This window comes from Musa acuminata, chromosome BXJ1-5 (assembly GCF_036884655.1).
Source record: "Musa acuminata AAA Group cultivar baxijiao chromosome BXJ1-5, Cavendish_Baxijiao_AAA, whole genome shotgun sequence".
Taxonomy (NCBI): domain Eukaryota; kingdom Viridiplantae; phylum Streptophyta; class Magnoliopsida; order Zingiberales; family Musaceae; genus Musa; species Musa acuminata.
The window spans coordinates 31,380,839-31,392,893 of record NC_088331.1 but is presented as its reverse complement, the minus strand read 5'-3'; the positions used below and the strand labels follow the sequence as shown (position 1 = coordinate 31,392,893).

Sequence of the window (12,055 nt, the reverse complement as noted above, 5' to 3'; positions counted from 1 at the left end):
GTCAAATATTGAAAGGCATGCGCTTATCATAACTCAAAAAAATGAGTCTAGTTTATGGCATTTAAGATATGGACACCTTAACATTAAGGTTTAAGGTTGTTAAGTCAAAAAGGAATAGTTTTCGAATTGCCCAAGATTAATACACTTGATGTATGTGAAGGATGTATTTATTGGCAAACAAAGTAAAAAATTATTTATTGGCAAACATTAAGGTTTAAGGTTAAGGGGGAGTCTTCTACTTTAAAAGAAGACGAAAAATCAGCAGGAAGAGGACGTGACAGAGAAGGATTTCGTGGTAGAGAAAATGGAAGAGGAAGAGGACACTTTGATGGACATGATGAACAAGGGCAATTAAATTATGATCAAAAAAATTATAAGAGTGGAATTCAATGTCATTACTATAAAAAGTTTGGTCACATGAAGGCAGATTGCTGGAAAAGAGAAAAGCAAGTAAGCTATGTGGAGAAAAATGAAGAAAATAGTAAGTTATTTATGACTCATTCACAAGTTCATAATATCTCAAATGATATTTGGTTTTTGGATAGTGGATGTTCTAATTATATGTCAGGCATAAAATCAATATTTAGAGATATTGATGAAACTCACAAGTTGAATGTTAGACTTGGAGATAATAAGCAAATCCAAGTGGAAGGGAAAGGAACAATTGAGGTGAAGACAAATCAATGGAAGGTAAAATATCTTGATAATATTTTCTTTTTTCCTACTTTATCACATAACTTATTGAGTGTTGGACAATCAGTAGATGATGGATATTTAGTAATATTTGATAATGGTTCATGCACTATTAGAGATAAAAAAAATCTGGTTTGATTATAGTAAATGTTTACATGACACAAAACAAGATGTTTCCACTTGATGTGTCAAATATTGAAAGGCATGCGCTTATCACAACTCAAAAAAATGAGTCTAGTTTATGGCATTTAAGATATGGACACCTTAACATTAAGGTTTAAGGTTGTTAAGTCAAAAAGGAATAGTTTTCGGATTGCCCAAGATTAATACACTTGATGTATGTGAAGGATGTATTTATTGGCAAACAAAGTAAAAAATTATTTCCTATTGGAAACGCATGGAGTGCATCTAATTGTCTTGAATTAATTCATGATGACTTATGTGGACATATGAATACAAAATCATTTGGTGGAAGTCAATATTTTCTATTGTTTACGGATGATTATAGTCGCATGAGTTGGGTATATTTTTTGAAATTGAAATCTGAAACATTTGATAATTTTTAAAAGTTTAAGGCACTTGTAGAAAGACAAAATGGTAGATATATAAAGACACTTCGGACAGATAGAGGTGGTGAATTTTTCTCTAATGAGTTTAATTCTTTTTGTGAAGAAAATGGTATTCACAAAGAATTGACAACACTATATACACCAGTGCAAAATGGTGTAGCGGAACGTAAGAATCGAATTGTTGTTGAAATGGCAAGAAGTTTGCTTAAAGGAAAACATCTTCCAAATCAGTTTTGGACAGAAGTAGTTGCAACAGTAGTTTATTTGTTGAATATTTCACCAACAAAGGCTATTATGAATCGAACTCCTTTTGAGGTTTGGTATGGTATAAAACTAAGTGTTAGACATCCAAGAATTTTTTGTTGTATTGCTTATGCTTTGGTGAATTCACAAAATCATCACAAGCTTGATGAAAATCTGAAAAATATATTTTAATTGGTTATTCTTTACAATCGAAAGCATATCGATTATATAACCCTGTTAGTGGCAAAGTTATTATTAACAGAAATGTTATGTTTGATGAAAGGGCAAGTTGGAATTGGGAGACCAATAAAGGTGGAACACAAATACAAATTCCAGTAGAACTAGACACTCCGCAGAATCAAGTGACAGATCCTACTCCAACAAGTTCATCGTCAACCTCACCCAATAGCAGTTTAAATTCTGATTCCTCAAATGAAACCCCTCCAAAAAATTTCAGATCACTGATATAAATTTATAACTCAACATTTGCTTTGTTTATTTTAGTTCCAACAACTTTTGAGGAAGCAGTTAAAAAAGAGAAATAGAGAAAAACAATGAAGAAGGAAATCAAGTCAATTGAGAAGAATGAAACTTGGGAGCTAATGGATCTACCGAAAGAAAAGAAAGCGATTGGGTTAAAATGAGTTTTCAAAATAAAATTTAAATGTAAATTATTTGGTTTCACTAATAGTAATTGTACAAGAGCTTTAGATGATCGAAAGAGTACTTCAGGCAAGTAGAGTCATAACAATGAAGTATTATGGAACGGATGAACAAGTTACGGATATCCTCACCAAATCACTTCCGGTTCGAAAGCATGTTTATTTTATGTCACAAATTGGTATATGCAACTATGAATCAAAGGGGAGTGTTGAGATTTGATTCATAATTATCTAGATAGTTATCATGATCTAGTGATTACATGATGATTTTAATAACCACCTCAATCATGATATAGTAGTTATAGAATGGTTTCAATAACTACCTCAATCTAGTAGTTATAGGGTGGTTGTCATTAGATCCTATAAATAGGATCGTAGTTCATGAAGCAAAGGATTGTAGTACAAAACAATCATTCACTCATGTTTTGAGTTGTTTTGTCATTGTAACCCTTGTTAAAGAAAAGAAAAAGAAAAAGAAAATTTTGTTAAGGTGAAAGTGGAAGATCGACTCGTTGCAATCTTTTCGTATCGACAAATAGTCATCCATGATCGACTCTTCGCTGAAATATGTCCTTACCGTGGTTGAAATCTTGCTCCAAAGGAAATGCAGGTTCTGATTTGTTCCTTGTGGTGGTCAGTGGGGGCTGCGAATGTGGTTTCAAGGAGTGGTTGCTTTAGCCGACACCACTACCTTCGATGCATGAACTTAGTGGAGGTGTAATCCCTGAAACTTTCAGCTGATGAAGTATGTTGAGGTAGGTGGTGGAATATGATCTGCTACAGAGCAATATCTCCCATTGTGCTGCTGGATCAAAGTCGAACTGTTTGGTATGTAACTTCTTTTAAGTTTGCCTCGGTTATCAAGCAATGCAGCTTAAGATTCTCGAAAAAGGTCAATGTACAAGTAATTTATAGAGCGTAAGCAAACATAGGGAAGCAGCAGAAAAGAAAAATGGTTCTCTTGCCTTCTGAATGCGTTGCATTTTTTCCGTTTAATATAATGCACACACAACAAAGCGAAAAATGAATGAAATTGGAGAGAGATTATGTCAAAGCCTGATAGAAGGAACATGAAGAGAAGGAAGAAGCATAGAGGCAGGCACTCGGTTGCTGATAGAACGAACGAACGAACATGAACACCTCACACTGTCGACCGACTTTTCATATAAAAATAATGCTTTCTTTTAAATCTGTGAATCGTGCTTGATATTTCTCTCGGAGTGAAATTATTATTAAAGGAAAGCATACAGGCAGGCACTCGTTGCTGCATAAAAGCAGCAACACTTGAGTAAGATTAGTCAAAAGAAGCAGCATGATAGATAGGCTTTACATGTTTGAGCTCCACAACCCTTGTCAGCTTATTGCTTTCTTTTACATTTTAAGACATACCTCAGTGTGGTTCTTCGAGTGTTTCCATAGCTTCCCTTTTTCCGAAGCCTATTTGGGAGCTATTATTGCACCTAATTTTATCAGGCATAAACCTAAGATCTTGTCAACATCCAAGCTGCCTAATAATTCTGATGATCAGTCCACAGGTTTCAATATAACACGTGACTGTTTTCGGCTGTTCCAAAGTGTGATGATGAAAGCTCGAGTTAGATTTTGGACATGCTCCTTGGCTGGCACACTAATAAGAGTCACTCATTTCATTTCATGGGACATACACAGGAGTCCAAGTTCTCATGCATGTTCTTTTTATGGATATCTTTTTGTCCATTTACTGCGCAATAAGTTCAGGTGAGTGTTTACAACCAGGAAGATGGATGATACAAGTAAAAGAGGAATACAGATTCAATGTTTATATTAACTTAAAAGGTATCACTTGATTGTAAACGTTAGGGTCAATGTTGAAAATTTTAGTTATCATTGTTATACTCTTTAACATCTGATGCAACACTGTGCAAGGAAAGATGAAGGCAAACCATGGCAGCAAGGAAGATGCTATTAGACCAGAATTGGCTGGAAGTGGATTATTATTGTTGTTGATTTAGATTCTGAAGTAGATTCCTGAACCACCAGCTTTTGTCTAGAACATGGATTATTATTGTTGATTTAGATTCTGAAGTAGATTCCTGAACTTGTTTTTCTTTTTTCTGAAGTGTTAACATCTTCTATCTGCAGATCTAAAAATGAGGATATGAGCATGTCTTGCTACCACAAAGCTGAGTCATCAGAGATCTGCAAGCTTCAGCTGAAGAGATCAAGTCAATCTTGAGACTTGCACTTTGGTGCATCTGCATGCGCATAACGTGCACAAAGTCTCAGGTACCTTTTGACCCAAATCCTCTAAAACCCCATCTCTCTGATTGCGTCTGCAGAAAAGGCATGATGATGAATGAATCAATCCAAATGGCTTCTGGCCATTCATAGTGAGATAGCCTTCTGTGGGGGGTGCGGATTGGTGGCGCCCCCTGAAACTCTGAAACCAGAATGATATCAGCCAAAAGTCAATTCACCGTTGACTTGTGTACCTATAGGAATGATGATTGTTGACATACATGCGGGGAAGAAAAAGCACCACTATCATAACCTTCTTCTCTAATCCTTGGGCTTAAAGCTAATCAATCGCATGACTATTAGAGGTGAATGATTAAGCCAAAAAAAAACAAAAAGCATCATTAGATTTGAGAATCCAAGAAGTGAACAAACAACCCCACTGTGTCTTTGATCAACTATCAGTAAACATCCCTCGTATCCAATAAGCATGACGAGCCCTAATGGCTCCTAATCTTATATTTGTTAGATAAATATTATTCATCAAATGATTGAGAAAAAAAGACAACATCTTATAACCACATTATAAATAGAATATATAAACTTACATCCAACGTTTTCATCACTCAATCGAATTTTATTAGCACAATTACATCGATTGCAATTTTGAAAAGGTTTCCATGATATTTTTCAATGGATTCTATATTTAATGTGCATATGTGATTAAGATGATTGTAAGAAAATATGTAATTCATAAATTTAATTTAATTTTCTAGTAAAAACAAGTTAGAGATTTTATTCTATAAGAAGGCACGATTGAGACCTATATGATATGGATGGTTAATCATATATTACCCCTTTATAATTAGTCTTTTTTAATATTTTAATTTTTATATTTTTAAAAATTATATTAGGATTCTGTACTTATGAAAATGAAATATTGATATTCCTATATAGGATTAAAAAGATAATTTTATAGGGTTAAAAATTTAAAATAATGAAATTAAATATTTCACCTTCGTAAGTATAAAAATCTCAATATAACTTTTGAAAAGGTAAATATCAAATTTCTAAAAATAATTATAAGAATCTCAATATAACTTTTTGAAAGTGTAACTTTTGAATATGCCATGATTCCTCGCCATTTCCTCTTTGATGGTAAACTTAGAAGCAGAAGGATCCTTCTGATAGAATTTTCTGCAAATACTCCGGAGGTGAATGTTCACCCAGAAAATTTTCATACCAACAGTTTTGACATGCTTCCCTCACTTGGATCATTTCCTGTGGGTTAAGCTCTAACGTTAGGTTGTCGCCTTCCTCTTGTAATTGTGTGTTGTTTACCAACAACAGTTGATGATGCACATGGTGAAGCACCAGTAGAGAAAGCAATGGTAGTAGCATGACAGTGGTAACTGGTAAAACAGGGGCACTCAACAGTGGGTGGCAAACAGAAGACGGCAGTGGCAACGAAGGGATGGTGGTAAAGAAACCCATGGTGGGAGTGGCGTTGATGGCATGTCTAGTATTCTGCCCCCATTCTTTAGTGAATGCTGGTGTGCTTGGTCAGCAGGAGCAACAAGAACAGCAAGAGCCAAATGTTTCAGAGTGCAGTAGTTTCATTTCTTCATCCATCAGAAGCAACCTAGATTTGCACATAGATTTGCTGTTCCTTTTGCGACATGAAAGAAATAAATATCAGCAGGGGACATCAGCATTTAGATTAATATTATTACTGTATAAACTGAGAAATAAATAAATTGAGATATCAACATACATAAAGGAGAAACTGCATATTCTGCAGTAAATATTTATAAATTGAGATACTACAGAACATACACGACTTAAATGTTATTTTCGGCTCCATGATTTTCATTCTAAGTGAAAACAAAGTTTATAATAGCTATTGGATTAATGTGAATATGATACGATAGTACCTAATTTATTATAATAAGATCGTATAAATCTTGATGATACTATGATGTTGTCTATGACCTATAATGTTTATTTTATAGTCTTTAATCCAAACATCTCAGACAACTCATGAGTATTTTTTCTAGAGAAAATTAAAATTGTTTCATTAATAGATGGTTTGATGGGTAGAAAGTTAAAGTTGTTTCAAAGGTTAAGTTAATTCAATTTATCTTGAATGCATTAAAAATGTTAGTTATCAATTATAAAGTAATAAATTTCATAGTTCCGTATGCATGGAGAGTTATTTCATGTACTAATATTTATTTTAGTATTTTAGAATTAGGAAAGAGTTCGATTGTATTTGTAGAAACTCTTTCAGTTCTCTCTTAACTCTATATCTCTTTGATTTATTATAGAGCGGTGAATTTCATCAATGTATCTCTGAGATATTTTCTTGAATGGTGAATCATTTATTTTTAGTTTTCTATCTTTATTTAGTATCTTTAGAATGGTTTCTTTATGATTTTAAACTCAATGATAAGTTATTTATTGATTTTATAAAAATATTATCTTGAATTTATTTCTTTTCAATCCAAAAGATTTATTCTAGCAAATACAACTATTCTTACAAATTTCATTACGCGTTATCCCTTTTTCATTAGTTAGATAATGGATATGTAGAATGAAAGGGAGGAAACAATTCTGCTCATAATGTATCAAGATTCTTCTTCTAAAGCTTCGCGAATAGATAATCATTTCCACATATGCAGAAGTCTTTTACATAGTTTTCGATTGGATTTGTCTTTAAAGTTAATTACTGGCTTTTTCCCCTCTGTCGTGTTCAAAATTTCAACTCAATTAGTATACAATTGCAATACTAAAAACAATAATTTCATCTTTAGTCTCTCTTTTTCTGTTAAATGTATCTCTAGTCCTATTTGGATCTTTCCTCGATCTAATCACTCCTAGACAAAGGAATAATTGGAATTGGTAACAGTAGATAGAAAAAAAGATGAAAGAATTGTTTAGAGACAAGTGACAGTAATTTTTACTCTGAAAATTAAGAAATCAGAGCATACTGGATTCACAGGGGATAGATCTATTTGCCTTGTTTCTTCTTTCACATGGATCCTGGTATTTAAAACCAGTTCAGCAACATAAACATGGATTGATTTTGAGTTCCTTGCAAATCACAAGAACCTTGGTCGACAACAAATGATGCATGATGTAGAGATAAACAAGATAATAACTTGTTAGTAATAACTAAACAAATACGTTTCCTTCTTCTACATGAAAAAAAGTCATTTTTTCTAGTAGAGAAAAACAAGATGCATAAAAAATTGCTTTGAAGTAGCTGTACATTATGTGTATGCAAGGACTTGTGCAAGTCACTTGGTATGAAAAGGCTTTGTTGGAAAGAACAACTTTCTGCCCCCTGAATAACTTTCTGCACAACCATGTTTAACACAATCTTTCTCTTGTCTCTTCTTAATTTAAATTAATTAATTAACAAGTTAAATTCCAACTACTGTTTTGTGGCAGACCAATTTTTGCTGGTCTCCCCACTTTGCTAAGCACTCTGACAATCCAACTCCAACATACGACCCCACTTGCCAGTGACTGTTCACAGCCCATAAATTCTCTCATCAAGGAGTAAGCCACACCACACCAACCCTTTGCTCTCTCCCATGTGTTGTTATAAATAACCGCAACAACTTGCCTTGGATTCAGCAAAGTCTTCTTGTAAGAAGAGTGGCAGCTTTTTTGTTGTGTAATTGGTTTGTGAGCTTGAGAAGGACTCTCTCCCAAGTGAAGTAGAAAGAGAGAGTGTTTTGTGGTGTGTGTGTGTGTGTTTGTGTGCTCACGAAGAAATAGTTTATGGACATTCAGACAAGACAGAATCTAAGAGGAGATTGCATGCTTACTGAAGTCTCCCTTGATTGGAGGGGCAAACCCTGCAAGCCCAACAAGCATGGAGGCATCAGAGCTGCTTGCTTTGTATTAGGTCTCTCTCTCTCTCTCTCTCTCTCTCTCTCTGTGTGGGTGTGTTTTCCACAGCTATCATCAAGATAGCTTGTTTATTCTGTTCTATGTAGGATATATACAATTAAGGTTGACCTAATCTACATAATTTAATTGTTGTCTTGGTTCTTTTTCCAGGCATTCAAGCATTTGAGATAATGGCAATTGCTGCTGTTGGCAACAACCTTATAACATATGTCTTCAATGAGATGCACTTCCCGCTGTCAGAATCAGCAAACATAGTGACCAACTTTGTGGGAACTATTTTTATCTTGTCTCTCGTTGGTGGGTTTCTCTCAGACTCTTATCTAGGGAGCTTCTGGACCATGTTGATATTTGGATTTGTTGAGCTCTCAGTAAGTTCTATTCTTCTCTAAGAGTACCTCAATCCATTTGCAGAAGTTAATCCATTGTCTGCTGAACCAGAGCAGAAAAAGGAGAAGAATTTCTATGACTGCTACCTTGTCCGATGAAAACCATATACTTCCTCTCTTTTTTCTGTCCATGAATCAATTTAAAATAGTAACAATAATAATGCCATGAAATGTGACTACTTAAACCTTTTTTATTTAAATAAAGCATTCACAGAGACAAAGTGAAAATGGGAAGTCATCTTCTTCCATCTGGCAATGTAGAGAAAGCTGCATGGATTTATATCATGAAATAATTGAAGGAAATATGAGAATGCAAGATATTTAATATATTGTTTTTATTGCATAAACAACCTACTCCTGTGGGTTTGGTTTTGTTCAGGGTCTCATACTGCTCTCAGTCCAAGCACATCTTCCGCAACTGAGGCCACCACCATGCAACATGATGTCAGGAGAGCACTGCATGGAGGCCAAAGGCTTCAAGGCCGTTACCTTCTTCCTTGCTCTCTACTTGGTGGCCTTGGGGAGCGGCTGCCTGAAGCCCAACATGATCTCTCATGGTGCTGACCAGTTCAGAAATGATGATCCAGATGATCAGTCCAGGAAGCTGTCCACATACTTCAACACAGCATACTTCAGCTTCTGTGTGGGAGAGCTGATTGCACTCACTGTTCTAGTTTGGGTCCAAATGCGGTCAGGGATGGACGTAGGTCTCGGTGTGTCTGCAGCTGCCATGGCCATGGGACTCATCAGCTTAGTTTGCGGTGCTCCTTTCTACAGGAACAAGCCTTCACAGGGCAGCATCTTTACACCCATTGCAAGAGTAAGATTTAGATTATGAATTTATTACTAGAAACATAGTTTTAGTTGATCAGTATTTACGCTCGATCAACATCCTACTTTGCTGCAAATGCCATCAAGATATAGCTAAAAAGTGCTTCTTCAAAAGAATTCTTTTGCGATAGAATTAGCGTGGCATTGCAAATTTACCTTTTCTTTTCTGGCTATCATATCAAGATTCTTCATTGTGATTGTTTCCTAGGAGCTTGTGTTTTATGCTTATTGTGATTGCCACTGTTCATTAAGAATACGCTTGTGGTGAATGAAGCTCGGAAATTTCTCTTGGGGACCTCTGTCCAAGGATTCTTTTGGTGCGAGACCACTTGTCTTCTTGATTAAACATTAATCTAATATAATATATTTTTTTCTCCTATAGGTTTTGTTAGACTACCACAAAAGAGTAGTAGAATTTCTTTTTCTTTATGATCTTGCCTTCTTGATTATCAAGTACATAGTTGATTCTTGAAATTATTAAGTTTTTTTGTTTGCTCGTATACTGATTGCAGACATGAAGGTAATTATGTATGATATGAACGATGGTGTCTTGGGTTGTTCTGCATAAGAATACACTAGATATATCAGAAGGCAGATGGATCATGACTTCCTAGAAATTTTATGCAAGAAAGCTTTGATCTTTGCAAGTTCTTACTGTCAAGAAAAAGTTGTTCCTTCTGCAGGTCTTTGTAGCTGCATTTGCCAAGAGAAAGCAAGTTTGCCTCTCTAGTTCTGGAGTGCCTCACACGAAGAATGTGCCCAAACACCATGGTGTTTCTTCTCGAAGTGTTTGCAACCTCAGTCACATCCACAAGTTCAGGTTGGCCCAGCTTATCATCTAATCATTTGACCAAGGAAGAAGAAGTTCATAAGAAAAAGATGATCTTTTCCGAGTTTGACGTTTGCAACCTTTCTTCCTTTACATGATTCAGATTTCTGGACAAAGCTTGCATCAAATCCCAAGATGGTTGTAACATGAAAGAGAGCCCATGGAAGCTTTGCAGCAAGGCAGAGGTAGAGCAAGTGAAGGTGATTCTTTCAGTGATACCGATCTTCGCATGCACCATCATCTTCAACACGGTCCTCGCTCAGCTGCAGACCTTCTCAGTGGAACAAGGAAGCTCCATGAACACTCGGCTTGCAGACTCCTTCAGAGTCCCACCTGCATCACTCCAATCCATCCCCTACATGGTGCTCGTCATACTGGTTCCCATCTACGAAACCAGCTTCGTCCCTCTTGCCCGAAAGCTCACCGGAGAGGACTCGGGGATCACTCCGCTGCAGCGAATCGGCGTCGGCCTCTTCACAGCGACCTTCTCGATGGTGGCAGCCGCCATGATCGAGAAGGAGAGAAGAGAGATGGCTGTTGGGTCGGGCAAGCTGATGTCCATTTTCTGGATTGCTCCCCAGTTCCTCATCTTTGGCCTCTCAGAGATGTTTACAGCTGTGGGTCTCATTGAGTTCTTCTACAAGCAGTCATCGGGCGGCATGCAGTCCTTCTTGACAGCCATGACCTACTGCTCTTACTCCTTTGGCTTCTTCTTGAGCTCCCTGCTGGTGTCATTGGTGAACAAGATCACATCAAGCTCATCAAATGGCGGATGGCTGGGTGACAATGACCTCAACAAGGACAGGTTGGATCTCTTCTACTGGCTGTTGGCAGCTCTCAGCCTCCTCAACTTCCTCAATTATCTTTTCTGGGCCAAATGGTACTCCAACACTCCATCTCCATCAACTGAGACACATGTTGGAGCTGAGAACATACCGTGAAAGACCACCATCCCACATTAAATATTCCTCTTTGGTCCTAAACTTGAACTAAGCTAAGAGGGTAAATAAAAACAAAAAAAAAGAGATCTAGATCGTGGATCTATCATGCAGGTTTCGCGCCATCGCTGGCCCTTCTTATATATATGTATTAATTACATCGAATCATGGACATACAATGAATGCACTAACGATCGTCGAACATCGTTACTATATGAAATTTTAGTGTTCTTCTGTCTTCTCTTGCTCTTTCTTTTCATTTGTCACCCAAGTCTTCGGATCAAATTATTGTTCATGGAAATGGAGCTCGAAATGATGGACCAGCACTATGTCTATGTTGTTAGAGAGGGGACATGTTCCTATGGAGACAATGGACAAGGCTTTTCTTTCCAAGTTCATAGGCAAAATGCTGGTCACTATCATGCCCATCCATCATTATGTCTATGAACGATTGGTTGGTTTATGTCCAATGAAACCATGTCAAATTATTGTTAACTAATAGGGATTGGTTTCCCTCTTCACCTTAAAAGTCTAAGATTACAACTTGAATCTCTTGATATTTCATGGTAGGTAGGTAAAGCAAGCTAGAAGATCCACAGTAGATGCTGCAAAATGCAACAGTGAGAACACCATCAGTACGACTACATACTCGAGAGCACAATCCCGAATTAGAGTGTGTGATTGATCATCACATACATACTTGACATAGAGAAGCTAAATCCTACGTACCACACAAAAATATCAGAGTCTGGCCTTCTAATTTGATGCA

General features: G+C 36.4%; 1 protein-coding gene across 1 annotated transcript; it reads left to right on the top strand.

Annotated features, from left to right (window-relative positions):
• The first annotated feature begins 8,054 nt into the window (after window positions 1-8,054).
• On the top strand, window positions 8,055-11,618 carry LOC135675055 (protein NRT1/ PTR FAMILY 4.4-like). Its single transcript, XM_065185314.1, has 5 exons — window positions 8,055-8,297; window positions 8,453-8,670; window positions 9,068-9,508; window positions 10,203-10,339; window positions 10,452-11,618. Exons 1-5 carry the CDS (start codon window positions 8,171-8,173, stop codon window positions 11,287-11,289), a joined length of 1,761 nt encoding a protein of 586 aa, XP_065041386.1. The 5' UTR covers window positions 8,055-8,170; the 3' UTR covers window positions 11,290-11,618.
• Window positions 11,619-12,055: the final 437 nt, after the last annotated feature.

Bases quoted from the DNA above. Each gene is read 5' to 3' on its own strand.
- LOC135675055 (XM_065185314.1), top strand. From the start codon at position 8,171: ATGGACATTCAGACAAGACAGAATCTAAGAGGAGATTGCATGCTTACT. The intron at 8,298-8,452 runs GTCTCTCTCTCT...TTCTTTTTCCAG, and splicing joins AGCTGCTTGCTTTGTATTAG to GCATTCAAGCATTTGAGATA. The intron at 8,671-9,067 runs GTAAGTTCTATT...GGTTTTGTTCAG, and splicing joins TTGGATTTGTTGAGCTCTCA to GGTCTCATACTGCTCTCAGT.